The sequence below is a fragment of the Gordionus sp. m RMFG-2023 genome, chromosome 1, assembly GCF_954871325.1.
Source record: "Gordionus sp. m RMFG-2023 chromosome 1, tfGorSpeb1-WG-v2, whole genome shotgun sequence".
NCBI lineage: Eukaryota > Metazoa > Nematomorpha > Gordioida > Chordodea > Parachordodidae > Gordionus > Gordionus sp. m RMFG-2023.
The window spans coordinates 90,960,676-90,975,833 of NC_088775.1; the positions used below are offsets into that span (position 1 = coordinate 90,960,676).

At 24.2% G+C, this 15,158-nt stretch overlaps 1 protein-coding gene across 1 annotated transcript; it reads left to right on the plus strand.

Moving 5' to 3' along the window:
- Positions 1 to 8,504: 8,504 nt before the first annotated feature.
- On the plus strand, positions 8,505 to 14,309 carry LOC135930934 (uncharacterized). Its single transcript, XM_065467737.1, has 12 exons — positions 8,505 to 8,605; positions 8,693 to 8,707; positions 9,445 to 9,474; positions 9,519 to 9,542; positions 9,614 to 9,640; positions 9,694 to 9,717; positions 9,799 to 9,837; positions 9,930 to 9,953; positions 11,215 to 11,244; positions 11,313 to 11,327; positions 12,991 to 13,005; positions 14,269 to 14,309. The coding sequence occupies exons 1-12, from the start codon at positions 8,545 to 8,547 to the stop codon at positions 14,307 to 14,309; spliced, it is 345 nt and encodes a 114-aa protein (XP_065323809.1). The 5' UTR covers positions 8,505 to 8,544.
- Positions 14,310 to 15,158: the final 849 nt, after the last annotated feature.

The window sequence follows — 15,158 nt, forward strand, 5'->3', positions numbered from 1 at the left end:
CAAATTTTTTTAAAGGAAATAGTTAAAAATATATATTGTAAAGATGTTAAATCAAAATTTCAGTGATGATGTACCATAGATAAGTGGTAATTGTCATAATCGCTATTTTTGAACTTTTTTTAAAGCAAATTGCTAAAAATATATATTCTAAACATGTTAAATTAAAAATTCAGTGAGGATGTATCATAGATAGGTGACAATTGTCATAATCGCTATTTTTGAACTTTTTCAAATTTTTTTAAAGGAAACATCTTAAAATATATATTCTAAACATGTTAAATTTAAAATTCAGTGAGGATGTATCATATATAGGTGACAATTGTCATAATCGCTATTTTTGAACTTTTTCAAATTTTTTTAAAGGAAATATCTAAAAATATATATTCTAAACATGTTAAATTAAAAATTCAGTGAGGATGTATCATAGATAGGTGACAATTGTCATAATCGCTATTTTTGAACTTTTTCAAATTTTTTTAAAGGAAATATCTAAAAATATATATTCTAAACATGTTAAATTAAAAATTCAGTGAGGATGTATCATAGATAGGTGGCAATTGTCATAATCGCTATTTTTGAACTTTTTCAAATTTTTTTAAAGGAAATAGCTAAAAATATATATTCTAAACATGTTAAATTAAAATTTCAGTGAGGATGTATCATAGATAGGTGACAATTGTCATAATCGCTATTTTTGAACTTTTTCAAATTTTTTTAAAGGAAATAGCTAAAAATATATATTCTAAACATGTTAAATTAAAAATTCAGTGAGGATGTATCATAGATAAGTGACAATTGTCATAATCGCTATTTTTGAACTTTTTCAAATTTTTTTAAAGGAAATAGCTAAAAATATATATTGTAAAGATGTTAAAATAAAATTTCAGTGAAGATGTACCATAGAAAAGTGACAATTGTCATAATCGCTAATTTTGAACTTTTTTCAATTATTTTAAAGGAAATAGCAAAAAATATATATTCTAAAAATGTTAAATTAAAAATTAAGTTAGGATGTATCATAGATATGTGACAATTGTCATAATCGCTATTTTTGAACTTTTTCAAATTTTTTTAAAGGAAATAGCAAAAAATATATATTCTAAAAATGTTAAATTTAAAATTCAGTGAGGATGTATCATATATAGATGACAATTGTCATAATCGCTATTTTTGAACTTTTTCAAATTTTTTTAAAGGAAAAATCTTAAAATATATATTCTAAGCATATTAAATTTAAAATTCAGTGAGGATGTATCATAGATAGGTGACAATTGTCATAATCGCTATTTTTGAACTTTTTCAAATTTTTTTAAAGGAAATAGCTAAAAATATATATTCTAAACATGTTAAATTAAAATTTCAGTGAGGATGTATCATAGATAGGTGACAATTGTCATAATCGCTATTTTTAAACTTTTTCAAATTTTTTTAAAGGAAATATCTAAAAATATATATTCTAAACATGTTAAATTAAAAATTCAGTGAGGATGTATCATAGATAAGTGACAATTGTCATAATCGCTATTTTTGAACTTTTTCAAATTTTTTTAAAGGAAATAGCTAAAAATATATATTGTAAAGATGTTAAAATAAAATTTCAGTGAAGATGTACCATAGAAAAGTGACAATTGTCATAATCGCTAATTTTGAACTTTTTTCAATTATTTTAAAGGAAATAGCAAAAAATATATATTCTAAAAATGTTAAATTAAAAATTCAGTTAGGATGTATCATAGATATGTGACAATTGTCATAATCGCTATTTTTGAACTTTTTCAAATTTTTTTTAAAGTAAACATCTTAAAATATATATTCTAAGCATATTAAATTTAAAATTCAGTGAAGATGTATCATATATAGATGACAATTGTCATAATCGCTATTTTTGAACTTTTACAAATTTTTTTAAAGGAAATATCTAAAAATATATATTCTAAACATGTTAAATTAAAAATTCAGTGTAAATGTATCATAGATAGGTGACAATTGTCATAATCGCTATTTTTGAACTTTTTCAAATTTTTTTAAAAGAAACATCTTAAAATATATATTCTAAGCATATTAAATTTAAAATTCAGTGAGGATGTATCATATATAGATGACAATTGTCATAATCGCTATTTTTGAACTTTAAATTTTTTTAAAGGAAACATCTTAAAAAATATATTCTAAGCATATTAAATTTAAAATTCAGTGAGGATGTATCATAGATAGGTGAAAATTGTCATAATCGCTATTTTTGAACTTTTTCAAATTTTTTTTATAGGAAATAGCTAAAAATATATATTCTAAACATGTTAAATTAAAATTTCAGTGAGGATGTATCATAGATAGGTGACAATTGTCATAATCGCTATTTTTAAACTTTTTCAAATTTTTTTAAAGGAAATATCTAAAAATATATATTCTAAACATGTTAAATTAAAAATTCAGTGAGGATGTATCATAGATAAGTGACAATTGTCATAATCGCTATTTTTGAACTTTTTCAAATTTTTTTAAAGGAAATAGCTAAAAATATATATTGTAAAGATGTTAAAATAAAATTTCAGTGAAGATGTACCATAGAAAAGTGACAATTGTCATAATCGCTAATTTTGAACTTTTTTCAATTATTTTAAAGGAAATAGCAAAAAATATATATTCTAAAAATGTTAAATTAAAAATTCAGTTAGGATGTATCATAGATATGTGACAATTGTCATAATCGCTATTTTTGAACTTTTTCAAATTTTTTTAAAGGAAACATCTTAAAATATATATTCTAAGCATATTAAATTTAAAATTCAGTGAGGATGTATCATATATAGATGACAATTGTCATAATCGCTATTTTTGAACTTTTACAAATTTTTTTAAAGGAAATATCTAAAAATATATATTCTAAACATGTTAAATTAAAAATTCAGTGTAAATGTATCATAGATAGGTGACAATTGTCATAATCGCTATTTTTGAACTTTTTCAAATTTTTTTAAAGGAAATAGCTAAAATATATATATTCTAAACATGTTAAATAAAAATTTCAGTGAGGATGTATCATAGATAGGTGACAATTGTCATAATCGCTGTTTTTGAAATTTTTGAAATTTTTTTAAAGGAAATATTTAAAAATATATATTCTTAACATGTTAAATTAAAAATTCAGTGAGGATGTATCATAGATAGGTGACAATTGTCAAAATCGCTATTTTTGAACTTTTTCAAATTTTTTTAAAGGAAATAGCTAAAAATATATATTCTAAACATGTTAAATTAAAATTTCAGTGAGGATGTTTCATAGATAGGTGACAATTGTTAATCGTTATTTTTGAACTTTTTTTAAAGGAAATATCTAAAAATATATATTCTAAACATGTTAAATTTAAAATTCAGTGAGGATGTATCATAGATAGGTGACAATTGTCATAATCGCTATTTTTGAACTTTTTCAAATTTTTTTAAAGGAGATAGCTAAAAATATATATTCTAAACATGTTAAAGTCACCTATCTATGATACATCCTCACTGAATTTTTAATTTAACATGTTTAGAATATATATTTTTAGATATTTCCTTTAAAAAAATTTGAAAAAGTTCAAAAATAGCGATTATGACAATTGTCATCTATATATGATACATCCTCACTGAATTTTAAATTTAACATGTTTAGAATATATATTTTAAGATGTTTCCTTTAAAAAAATTTGAAAAAGTTCAAAAATAGCGATTATGACAATTGTCACCTATCTATGATACATCCTCACTGAATTTTTAATTTAACATGTTTAGAATATATATTTTTAGCAATTTGCTTTAAAAAAAGTCAAAAAAGTTCAAAAATAGCGATTATGACAATTACCACTTATCTATGGTACATCATCACTGAAATTTTGATTTAACATGTCTACAATATATATTTTTATCTATTTCATTTAAAAAAGTTCAAAAATAATTATCATGACAAATGGCACTTTTCTATGGTACATCACTTAAAAATTATAAAATATAACTATGATGAATAGTTAATCCAGAGCATTATAATTTAAAGAAGCTTTAAGTAACTTTCCCGCCTATAATATTAATATATACTAAATGTTATTTGACTTTTGGTCGAAAAAAATGATTTAGATATTGGGTTAGGGGTGAAAAAAAGCAACCCTAACTTTAAGTAGTCTTTAAAAAGAAAGATCCATATTTTGGGTCGGATTGAATAAAACGACCCGATGTTTGAGTCTGAGTCAGAAAAACGACCCAAACTCTGAGTTGGAGTCGAAATATACGACCCAAACTTCAAGTTTGAGTCGAAAAATACGACCCAAACTTCAAGTTTTAGTCGAAAAATACGACCCAAACTTCAAGTTTTAGTCGAAAAATACGACCCAAACTTCAAGTTTGAGTCTAAAAATATGACCCAAACTTCAAGTTTAAGTCGAAAAATACGACCCAAATTTCAAGTTTGAGTCGAAAAATACGACCCAAATTTTAAGTCGGAGTCGTAAAAAACGACCCATATTTTGAGTCGAGGTCGTTTTTTTCGGCTTGGACTTGGTTCGGAGTCGAAAAAAACGACCCATATTTAGGGTCGAAGTCGTTTTTTTCGGCTTGAACTCGGGTCGAAGTCGAAAAAAACGACCCAAACATTGAGTTGGAGTCGAATAAAACGACCCGAGCTTTGGGTCGGGGTCGCGACTCGCGGCGTTTTAACAACACTATTTGGGATTATACCTGCATAGATATATTGGCGAATTCAAAGAATGGTCACCAACTAAGTCATGTCTGTATTCCAATACATAATTGAAAAATTATATCGCAAATTTGTAATAATTTTTTTTTATTAAGGAATAAATCAGTTCAGTATACCAGGTTTCATAGTAAAAATAAAGAGTATCAATCAAATTCCTAATTATTTTAGTCTTTTGGGAAAGTTAAGATAACATTTTATAGAGGTAACAAAAATATTGTTAAATTTATTTTTTTTTTCTTTTCCTTTCTTTCCCAATATTTTATTTTATAAAATATATATAATTATTTACAGATGAACCATATATACTTGAATATAATGGTAAATATTATACATTCATGTATTTGATTTTTATATCATTAGATATGAAATAGTTGGCTCAGTTGCTTATATAATATGCCTAATAATAAAAAGTGTGTTTTTTGGCAAACATAAAAATTAAATAATAGTCCGTTTTTTTTAACATTTCACATTTTTCATAATGAAACTTTACGCTTGATGATTGTTCTTTCTCCACAACGTTAAATCTTTTTTTCTATATGCCACCTTTGGTTCATTGTAGGGAATTTTAAGGATCGAATTAGACAAGAATTAAAGTCATTTATGTAAGTGTGGTAGTGAAATAATGTTGTTTTTTTACAATTTATAAGTATGCATATATAAATTTTTGTAAAAAACAAAAAACATTATATTATTTCGACGTGAAAAAAAATTAATTTTTACATTTAACGATAATTTAAATATTTGATTTTAGATCTGCAAAACAGTATATAAGCATATCATATAAAATCTATAACCAAAAGACCATTAAGATATAAAGTGGAATAATATTGCTGCAATCATTATAATACTAAACTAATATAGATTCATTAATATAATATAAAATATAACAGCCCACCTGTGGCCTAACTATGAGGGGGTTTCCGCCCCCCTCCAGACCAAATTTTTTTAAAGATTATCAAAAGACTCAAAAGTGACTATTAAATAAATACAATGAATATCTATATTATTCTGGTTTTGATGTTGGTGGAAGGATATTATATTACTATTGAAATATTCTGTATAGTATTATTATTAAGTCATTGAGAATAATCTACTAAATTATAATAACATATTATTAATGCATTTAAAAAATATATTATTATATATTATCGAAGATATGGCTATGATTTTTAAGAAGATATGGCTATGATTTTTAAGATAAACCCGACCAAATTTTGGGTGGGGGAAGGGGGGCTCTGGGTAGGGATTGAAGCCTCTCTCCCAGTGTTTTTTATGTATAGACCCCCTCTAAGGAAAATTCCTAACTACGCCACTGCATCCCACGTTAAAATGAGAAATTTAACGGTCTTATTAATTTAAATATAATTAACACTATCAATATAACTATAAAAAAAATCAAATTTCTACTAAATAAAAGCAAGTTGTGTGGATTTTGCGGAAACTGAAAAACTAGACATAAAAATAAGTCCTAAAGGTAGTTAACAAAAATATGAGAGTATAACTTTAACGAACGTATATAGATATTTATTTTAAATGTTTGCACCAACTGCTAGTAAAAGATAATTTAGAAACTAAAATAATTTACAAAAATAATTATATCTGTGAAAGTAGTTACTTCCTCCGTGGATTGTTATTAAACAGCTGAATTTATGTCGATTTTTAAAATACGGCTAACTCATTATATGCAGGCCTAAAAATTTTACTCGTCAATGGCACAAAGGTTTAAATATCGATTAGTGAAATCTCGAGGCTTAGCAGTGGCGTAGCTACGGGGGTGGTTTTCGGGTTTGGACCCCTCCCAGAGCAAATTTTTTTTTAGATTATATGTTCAAAAGACTTAAAAGTGACCTTATATTAAATAAATACCATTTGGTTTTGATGTTTGTGGATGGATATTATATTACTATTGAAATTATTCTGGGTAGTATTATTAAGGTCATTGAGAATAATCTACTAAATTATAATAACATATTATTCATGCGATTTTATATGTATGGACCCCCTCTAAGAAAAATTCCTAGCTACGCCACTGAGGCTTAGGGTAAAAAATTTTCTGCGTAAAAGATTGAGCCTTTAACACTACTTAGCTAGACTTAAAATCCTAGTATAAAAGATGGGCCTGATCTAATTATCCTTTCAAGAGAAATATTTCTTTATAAAGCGAATGGATTTGCAAGTAATTAAATTATTAACCATATCTATGAAGGTGATAAAGCTGTGGGTTTTTCAGAATTAATCTGAATAGTTAAAATGACAAGTTTACTTAACCTTGGTAAATAAAAATTACCCGATTAACAAATTAAATACAAAACAATTTGGTTGCCTCCCCATTATATACTAATTAATAACATTATTCTCTTAATCAGTAAATACGGGTATTGCCAATATATAAATCTGAAATACTACAAAAGTATTTCCAAATTGTGAGGCTTAGGCTTATTAGAATTGTCTGTAACTTATATAGTGTATATGGTATTAGGGTCTGTAAGAATATAAGGTATAGAGTGTAAATCATTTTTTTAGTGAATATTAATACATTCTAATGACTTAATTTGTATTATTTACCTTATGAAATATTGGATACATTTTCTATGAGATTTGAAGTTAACTTTTATTTTATATAAAAATCTTTGAGAATTATATTAAAAATTGGTATATAATTTAAAGGCATAATTTTTATAACATGTAATTTTGGATTACACTAAATTCCTTTATGCCTTACGATAATCTATATACTACTTATTTAATTTTATGTTAAATTAATGTATTTATATAGTTCTTAAATATAATATATTTGGCAAACTTTAAAAAAAACAACTTTACATTGTTATATGATATCATAATATACTTGTTTTAAGCAATAATTTGTAATGATTACATTTGAATTTTTATATTATATATTATGGGTTTTTTAAAAATATATATATATCTATAAAACATTAACTGTTTTACATTCATTTTTTTAACCAAATATTATAATTATTTAAAGGGAATTGATAAATTTTATCAATAAATAAATATTTTTTATTATTCCATAAAGTTTATCTGTAAACAATTATAATTTATACATAATAAATTGCATTATAAGATAAAAAAAACAATTAGAAATTGTAATATATAAATGTAAAATATTTATCATATTCAGTGCTGTATTCGTAAAAATTTGAGCAGAGGCATATTACTCTAAAAATAGAGAAAGGGGGGAAGGTTAAAAATCCAAAAAATTAGAGGTGAATTTTTGCGTTTTCAAAGAATTTACAGTTTTTATTTATTTATTAATAGTTTATATATATGAGAATTTCCTATAAAATCCACTTATATCTATATTATATGTAGCTATTAAGAAAGTTATTTATAAAAATTAAAATATATTGCCAAAAGATTCAAACCTATCTATGTGGGGCACCTTTTGGACCATAAATTTTGGCCAACTTAGACAGTTGCCCTCTTTATCAAAACTTCTTTTAGCAAAAAATAAAATTCAAATAAATAATTATGCAGAATTAATTTTATATAAATTATAAAAATTAAAATATACATTGATAAAATTCATATCTCTTATAATTATTTACCAAAAAAAATTATATTTATAACCTTGACAACTGCAGATAACATTATTGTTGAATAGATTTTTAAATTAAATTAAATGAATTCAAATTTTTAATGAAAAATTACCAAGTTAGATAAAATTGTGTTTATTAATCAATTTTACCGATTTATAGCCAGAGTATAAAATATGTTTAAAACTTTCTGAAGGCTTAAAATTTAAATTTATAACTAACTTTAATAGCTGAAAAGAATATTGTCTTTTGAAAAATATGAATAAATATTATGTATCATTTTTATCAGCTTTGATAGCATTTGGCTGTAATATGGAAAGTAATTTAATTCTACCTAACATTTATACATTTATTTTTTTTATTAATAATTATACTAAAAACCTATTCCAATTATTATATAAATAAGTTGTGGAATCTTCAAGTAAATACCATATTTATTATGCCTAAATAATATAATTATCGATATTTGTGAGGATACATAAATTTTTTGCAGGGACCCCAACTAGATCGTTTTTAGTTCCGTTACATTTCCTTTAAAATCAAATGGTTTCGTTCCCCCTTATCTCAGAGTTCTTAAGATTCCGTTTTGATGATCTTTAGGAACACTCCCAGATGTTTTTCCTTATTCCTTCTAATGCTTCTTTTACACAATAAATGGCTGACAATTAGGGCTTAGACCCCTTTATGTTAGAGAAATCAACAGAAAGAAATTGTTATATTCTGCTGACAAACTGTATATATATATTCATATAACGGTATTGAATATGGAACGTTATAATAATTATTCCAATTACATATGATGCTAAGGCTTTTAACCAGCCTTTTAAAATTACCTTCAATATTTATCCAAAAATAAATATTACACTGGAATATTTTTCTGGCTAAAATTGAGTCAAATCAAACCATTTAACAATACTACTTGAAGGTGTTGACAAAGAAAGAGTTTGATATAAAATTTCTCTAAGTTTATATTTTTTTATTATGAAAAAATACACAATTTGTATAAAAAAACGGACATTTTCGGTCATGCTTTGGCTTATAAAGTACAAAATAAAACTTTATTTATTAATTTGTTTATTTTTAATACAAAATCAATATTACAACAGGTAAACATAAAATCAATTAACATGTTTCAAATAATCATAAAACCTTGTCTAGACAAATGGATCATTTGCAGGCCTGTCCCAAGTAAGATACTTTAAAAATAGACAAAATAAAATTATTTAAATTAGCTAATATAACTTGCGTCAAAGAAAGTAAATTTTTTTATTTAAAAAAAAGTATATAACATAATTTTTCATGCTATCTATAATATCTTGTTTCGTAGATGGCAGTACAGTTTATACGATAACGGGTTACATTTAGCTTTATTTATAATAAAATGATAAATATTATAAATAATGACAGATTATGTACAAGATGTTATTAACGGTAGTCCTTTTACCTATATATAATATTTAAGAGTTAAATTAATTTTAAAAAATTATCTTTTTATTACATATCTTTCATTAGACTACATAGATGACCCAAACTATTACATTGAATCTATAGGTATTTATTCCTCACTTCACCTATTCATCTATTAATATTAGAATTAAATATCATAATATATTCACAATATTCGATAAATATATAACCTCAAGATTCAAATTTGTGGATGGGATTAAGTAAATTAATTTACATTTTATTAACATTATCATAAAGGGTTGAGCAAATCTAGAATGCTAACAACTGTTAGCAAATCTATAGAACTAAAATCATTTATAACGCGAATTCTAGGATAGTATTCCAAAATAAGTAGAATACTTATTCTGATATCACTCAATATTAATATAAATTTTAACAAAAATAATAAAATTCATTAATGACGAAATTATCCTATTCCTCAAGGTATATTCTATACTAGAGGTCTGGGGCGGGTTTTTAGCCATAAATTGTGAACCTTTACTATATATGTGATAGAATACACCTATAGGAATATGTGCTTATAGGTGATTTAAAATTTGCTTAAACGAGACTATAGCCATAGTCTTAAATTTTCTAAATTCCTTAACATATACTATATTATACTCAAATAACAAACAATGCATAATATATATTTTGAATGGCATTAGATTTGACATCTGGAAGCTTCACTGTCAACCTGGATAACATGAATATTTTAGGAAATAATAAATAAGCATTTAAAATTTTTTCAATATACAATAATATATAGTACAAAGAAATAGACCACAATGTAAAAAATAAATATAGTCAATTTATTTTTAAATATCATATATTATATTATCAATCTAAATAATTTATAAGTCTTTTGAAAAAATTATACATGTATAAGACAATAATAATGTTTCACAATAGTAGAAATCATCTTAGCGGGTGAGGTCGTTAGAAATGAATTGACTTGGTTCGAACTGGGAAGATTTCTGATACATAAATATATAATTACAGTAAGTTACTAGCAACTGGAACCAAAAGTTTTTGATTGTAAAATTTTTAAAAAAAATACTAAAAAATGGCTGCTCAGGCGCTACTCATTTACTCGCTCCCAAATATTTAAAAATATAATTACTAAAATATATTTTTGATAATAATAGTTATGTTATCTAAAGCTCAAAACCATTATTAATTTTAAGAAAATATATATATAATATAAAAAATAGAATTGAATTAATAGAAATAGACTAGAATAGAATAGAGATAATATAATGATTTCTACTCTTTTTAAAAAAATATTTTTCTTTTTTTTTTGCTTCATTTTTTATATAGTTTATACATTTTTGAGAATCAAACCCTTAATTTTTTTTGAATAGAGGATGTTTGCCTTTTTATTTTAAATTGGAAAACTCTGTACATTGTCAGCTTAGATTTGACATTTCATAATCATAATGCGTATATTATGGAGTCTTAATTTTTTAATATAAAAAACAGTTTCTATTGGTTTATCAAACTTGGAAATAGGTAAAATATTAAAATATATAAAAAAAACTATATTAAATTAAATATAATTTTAAAATGCTTCATAATAGGGGTACGATCAAAAGGTATAATAATCTTTTTAATAATAAATTAAATATTTTTTTAAGAAAGAAAGAAAGAAAGAAATAAGAAAATAAATATAAATAAAAAAATATTTTATGCATTCAATTAAAACTTTATACGTTTTTGTAAAATGAAGTGTCTACATGAGCGGGAGGGGTAGGAACAGTTTGCATCCTATTTTTTTGAGGGGGTAGGCGGCTTTAATGGGGGTAGGATAAATTTTTTGGGGGGGTTATCTATTGAATTTTGAGATAAAATAGGAAAAAATTTATTGGTGTAAAAATTAATAAATTTATTTTAGAACTATTATAATACAATTATAATACAATTCATCGACCAAATCTATATATTGCAAACAATCATACACATTGTTTTCCAAATAAAACTTTCTGCTATCCTTTTAAATTACATTTAAAATTAGATATTTTAGCAAGCTCATAAAGTTATAATAATGAATTCATTGTAAATAATGGAGGATTTAATTGAATTTGTTATCTAAAAAATAAATCTTTTATATTCACAAAATATCGATAGTTGGTAGTAGAGATATAAGTTATCCTTTATAAATTCTCTGAAGAGAGTATCATTATAATTAAAAAGGTGAAAATAATAATGGGGAAATATCGCGGCCGAAGGGGGCGGGATTTTTTAGGGGGGTAGGTAAAGGTCTTTAAAGGGGGTTTGCATCCAGTGAAAATCCTGTCATGTAGACGCTGGTAAAATGACATGAGAACCAATTATTCAGAGAAGGCATATTTATGGATGTTTAGTGGATATATTCAGTGAAATAAATACATCACATAATTCAATACATCATTTAAACCCAAAGCATCACCAAATCTTCTAACTTACAAATATATTGCATCCTTTAAATACTGCTTAGGATTTCCCAGACAAACTAAGCTTGTAAATTTGAAATATAAGTATAAAATTAGTCGTATAAGAATGCATTTTGTAAATATTTAGAACGAAGCTCTGATTGATTACTATTTACCCATAAGCATATGAAGATTTTGCTAAAGGGAGGGGAAGCATTATTAGGATGGTTTTTCCTTCATAATTTTTATTGGAGTTTTTAGGATCCTATTATTGTAAGCCTTTAGCAAAGTTAGTTTTTTTATTAAAATTATTTTTATTTTTAACTTTTCTATTATATAAATGCCTTTTTTTCTAAAATATTTATTATATCATAATAGTTATTTAAAAAAATATATATTAATTTTTACTTATTTTTCTTTCAAAATCTTGTTTATAGCTTTTAGCAATATTTCCTTTAAACAATGTTGTACCAGTCGTGGCTGGAATGCTGATTTTTACCCCAATATTTTGAAATGGCTAACGTCTATATGTCAAAATTAACAGATACATCGCCCTTCACTCTACTCTTAATTCTGGAGAGTTTTTTTTGTTGACATTAAACCTGATGTTATTATATCTATACACATTCATTCAATTCCAATTAGTTTACAATCGCCACTGAAATGAGACTCACTAATTAATAAAAAGCAAAAAAATATATATTACTTCACTGCAGATCCTAATAAAAGGTTTTACCTCCGCCAAAGAATATTTCTACATACACAGCATGCACCATTTATATATTAATGCGTCGTTATATATTTTGTTTTATTTAAACTTTGAATTGTTATAACTACAAAATTTTAGTAGAGGAGCGATTTGGTATATATTATATATATTGTATATATTTTTTAACATATATAGTTTTCATTGATTTAATTTTCGGTCAATTAATATTACAAAAAAAACATTTTATTCCATCATTAATAATAAAAGTAATTCTCTAGGTCATTATATTAAAAAATTTAATAATAAACATAGAGAGTTTTTAAAGATTTACTGTCAGGTTTTAAATAAAGATTTTTTAAAATTATGCCTAATATTTTGATCTACATAGATCCCTGGTTGAAATAATAGGCAAAGAGTGGTAAAAGCGTAGAACAAAGTTTTTATTCATTTATGTTTTATTAAATCGTAATACATTATAAATATGAACGAACACACTTTTATAACTGCAATATAAATTAAGGATAAGAAGTGGTACAGGTCTTGATAAAATACCAATTGAGATTTTGTGGTTACGCAAACTATATGACTGTCAATGATGAATGTGTACTACTCGATTTGACGAATTAGAGTGTCCATACATAGGGAGTCAGCTTTAAAAAAATATATATATTCATAGTTATGATTTATATAATTATTACAATGTATTTTAATAAATTTAGAGGGTACAAATGGTACTTTGACGATATTTATAGGTATATATATTATCATAAAAATTGTTAATAGTATATCATGGCAAATTTTAAATTAATCCATGTATGCCGCACGTTTTTTTAAATATATAGGTTTTATGATGGTAAAATTCTAACATGGTGTACTAACTAATGTTAAAGACTTTTTCCTTAAATTGATTAACAATTTATGTTACAATAACAATAAAAAGTATTTAATAATAAAATTAATTTCCTCATTTAGAAATATATATTTGATTTAAGTTATAATTCAATGATGTATAAAATTCCTGGCTAGACTTTGTTTCCAATCACTCATGAGGAATCAGAGATTGCTTCTATCACTTCCATTTCCATTCCCTTATAGAAAATAAATTGAATCGTCACCCTGTTCACCTTTATTAAAACTATTACAATTTTTCCTTTATACCTCTATATCGTGTAGATATAGAAAAACCTTTTTATTTATATATTCCTTCAATTTATCAAAAATTCTCCAATTTTCAACTCTCTTTTAATGGTCCTCTTTTAATTTATTTTTAGAAGATTAAACATATTTGACATTTATTCCCCTAGATTATCTCTTCCCTAATAAATTATGCTGAAAAATAAGTTAACTTATCTATATTCCATTTCATAATTGCTAAATAAATATACCATATCAAATTTATAATGATTTATTTATTAGGAATTGAACAGTTCATTATACCAGGTTTCATAGTACAATAAAGAATATCAATCAATTCCTTAATTATTTTAGTCTACGGGGAAGTTAAAATAACATCTTATAGAAGTACAAAAATATTGTTTCTTTTCCTTTCCTTTCTTTCCCATTATTTTATTCTACTATCATTAATATTCTAAAAAAAAAATATAAAATTATTACAGATGAACCCATATGTACTTCAATATAATGGTATTATACTATTATGAATTCGATTTTTATATCGTTATATATGGAATAGTAATCTCAGTTGCTTTATAATATATAAACACTCCTAAAAAAGAATTTCCATTAAATAAATTTTCATATTTTGAAAAAAACCATTTTTAAGAATATTTAATCTAGTACTGACAAATAATAATAGCTAGCAAACTGCATTGTTTGGCTTATAATTTGGAGCATACAAACTTATAAAGGTTCTTTCTCCACCACGCTAAATCTTTTTTCGATATGCCACCTTTGATGATTGTAGGAATTTCATGGATCCAATTAGATAAGAATTAAAGATATTTATATAAATCATGGTAAAATAATAATCTTTTTCACAATTTATAAGTATATATATATATCTTTCGGTAAAAATTAATTGGATATAAAAATCATTTGAATATTATTTCAACGAGAAAATTAAATTAACTTATACATTTAACGATAATTTAAATATTTGTAGTCTCAAAACAATATTGCAAACAGATAATATCAAATTATAAAACAAAAGACCATTTAGATATAAAATTAGAATAAGATTACTACACTCATTATTTTGCTAGACTATAGACAATTTATTTGCCTCCCCATTATATACTAATTAATAACATTATTCTCGTAACCAGTAATTACGGGTATTACCAATA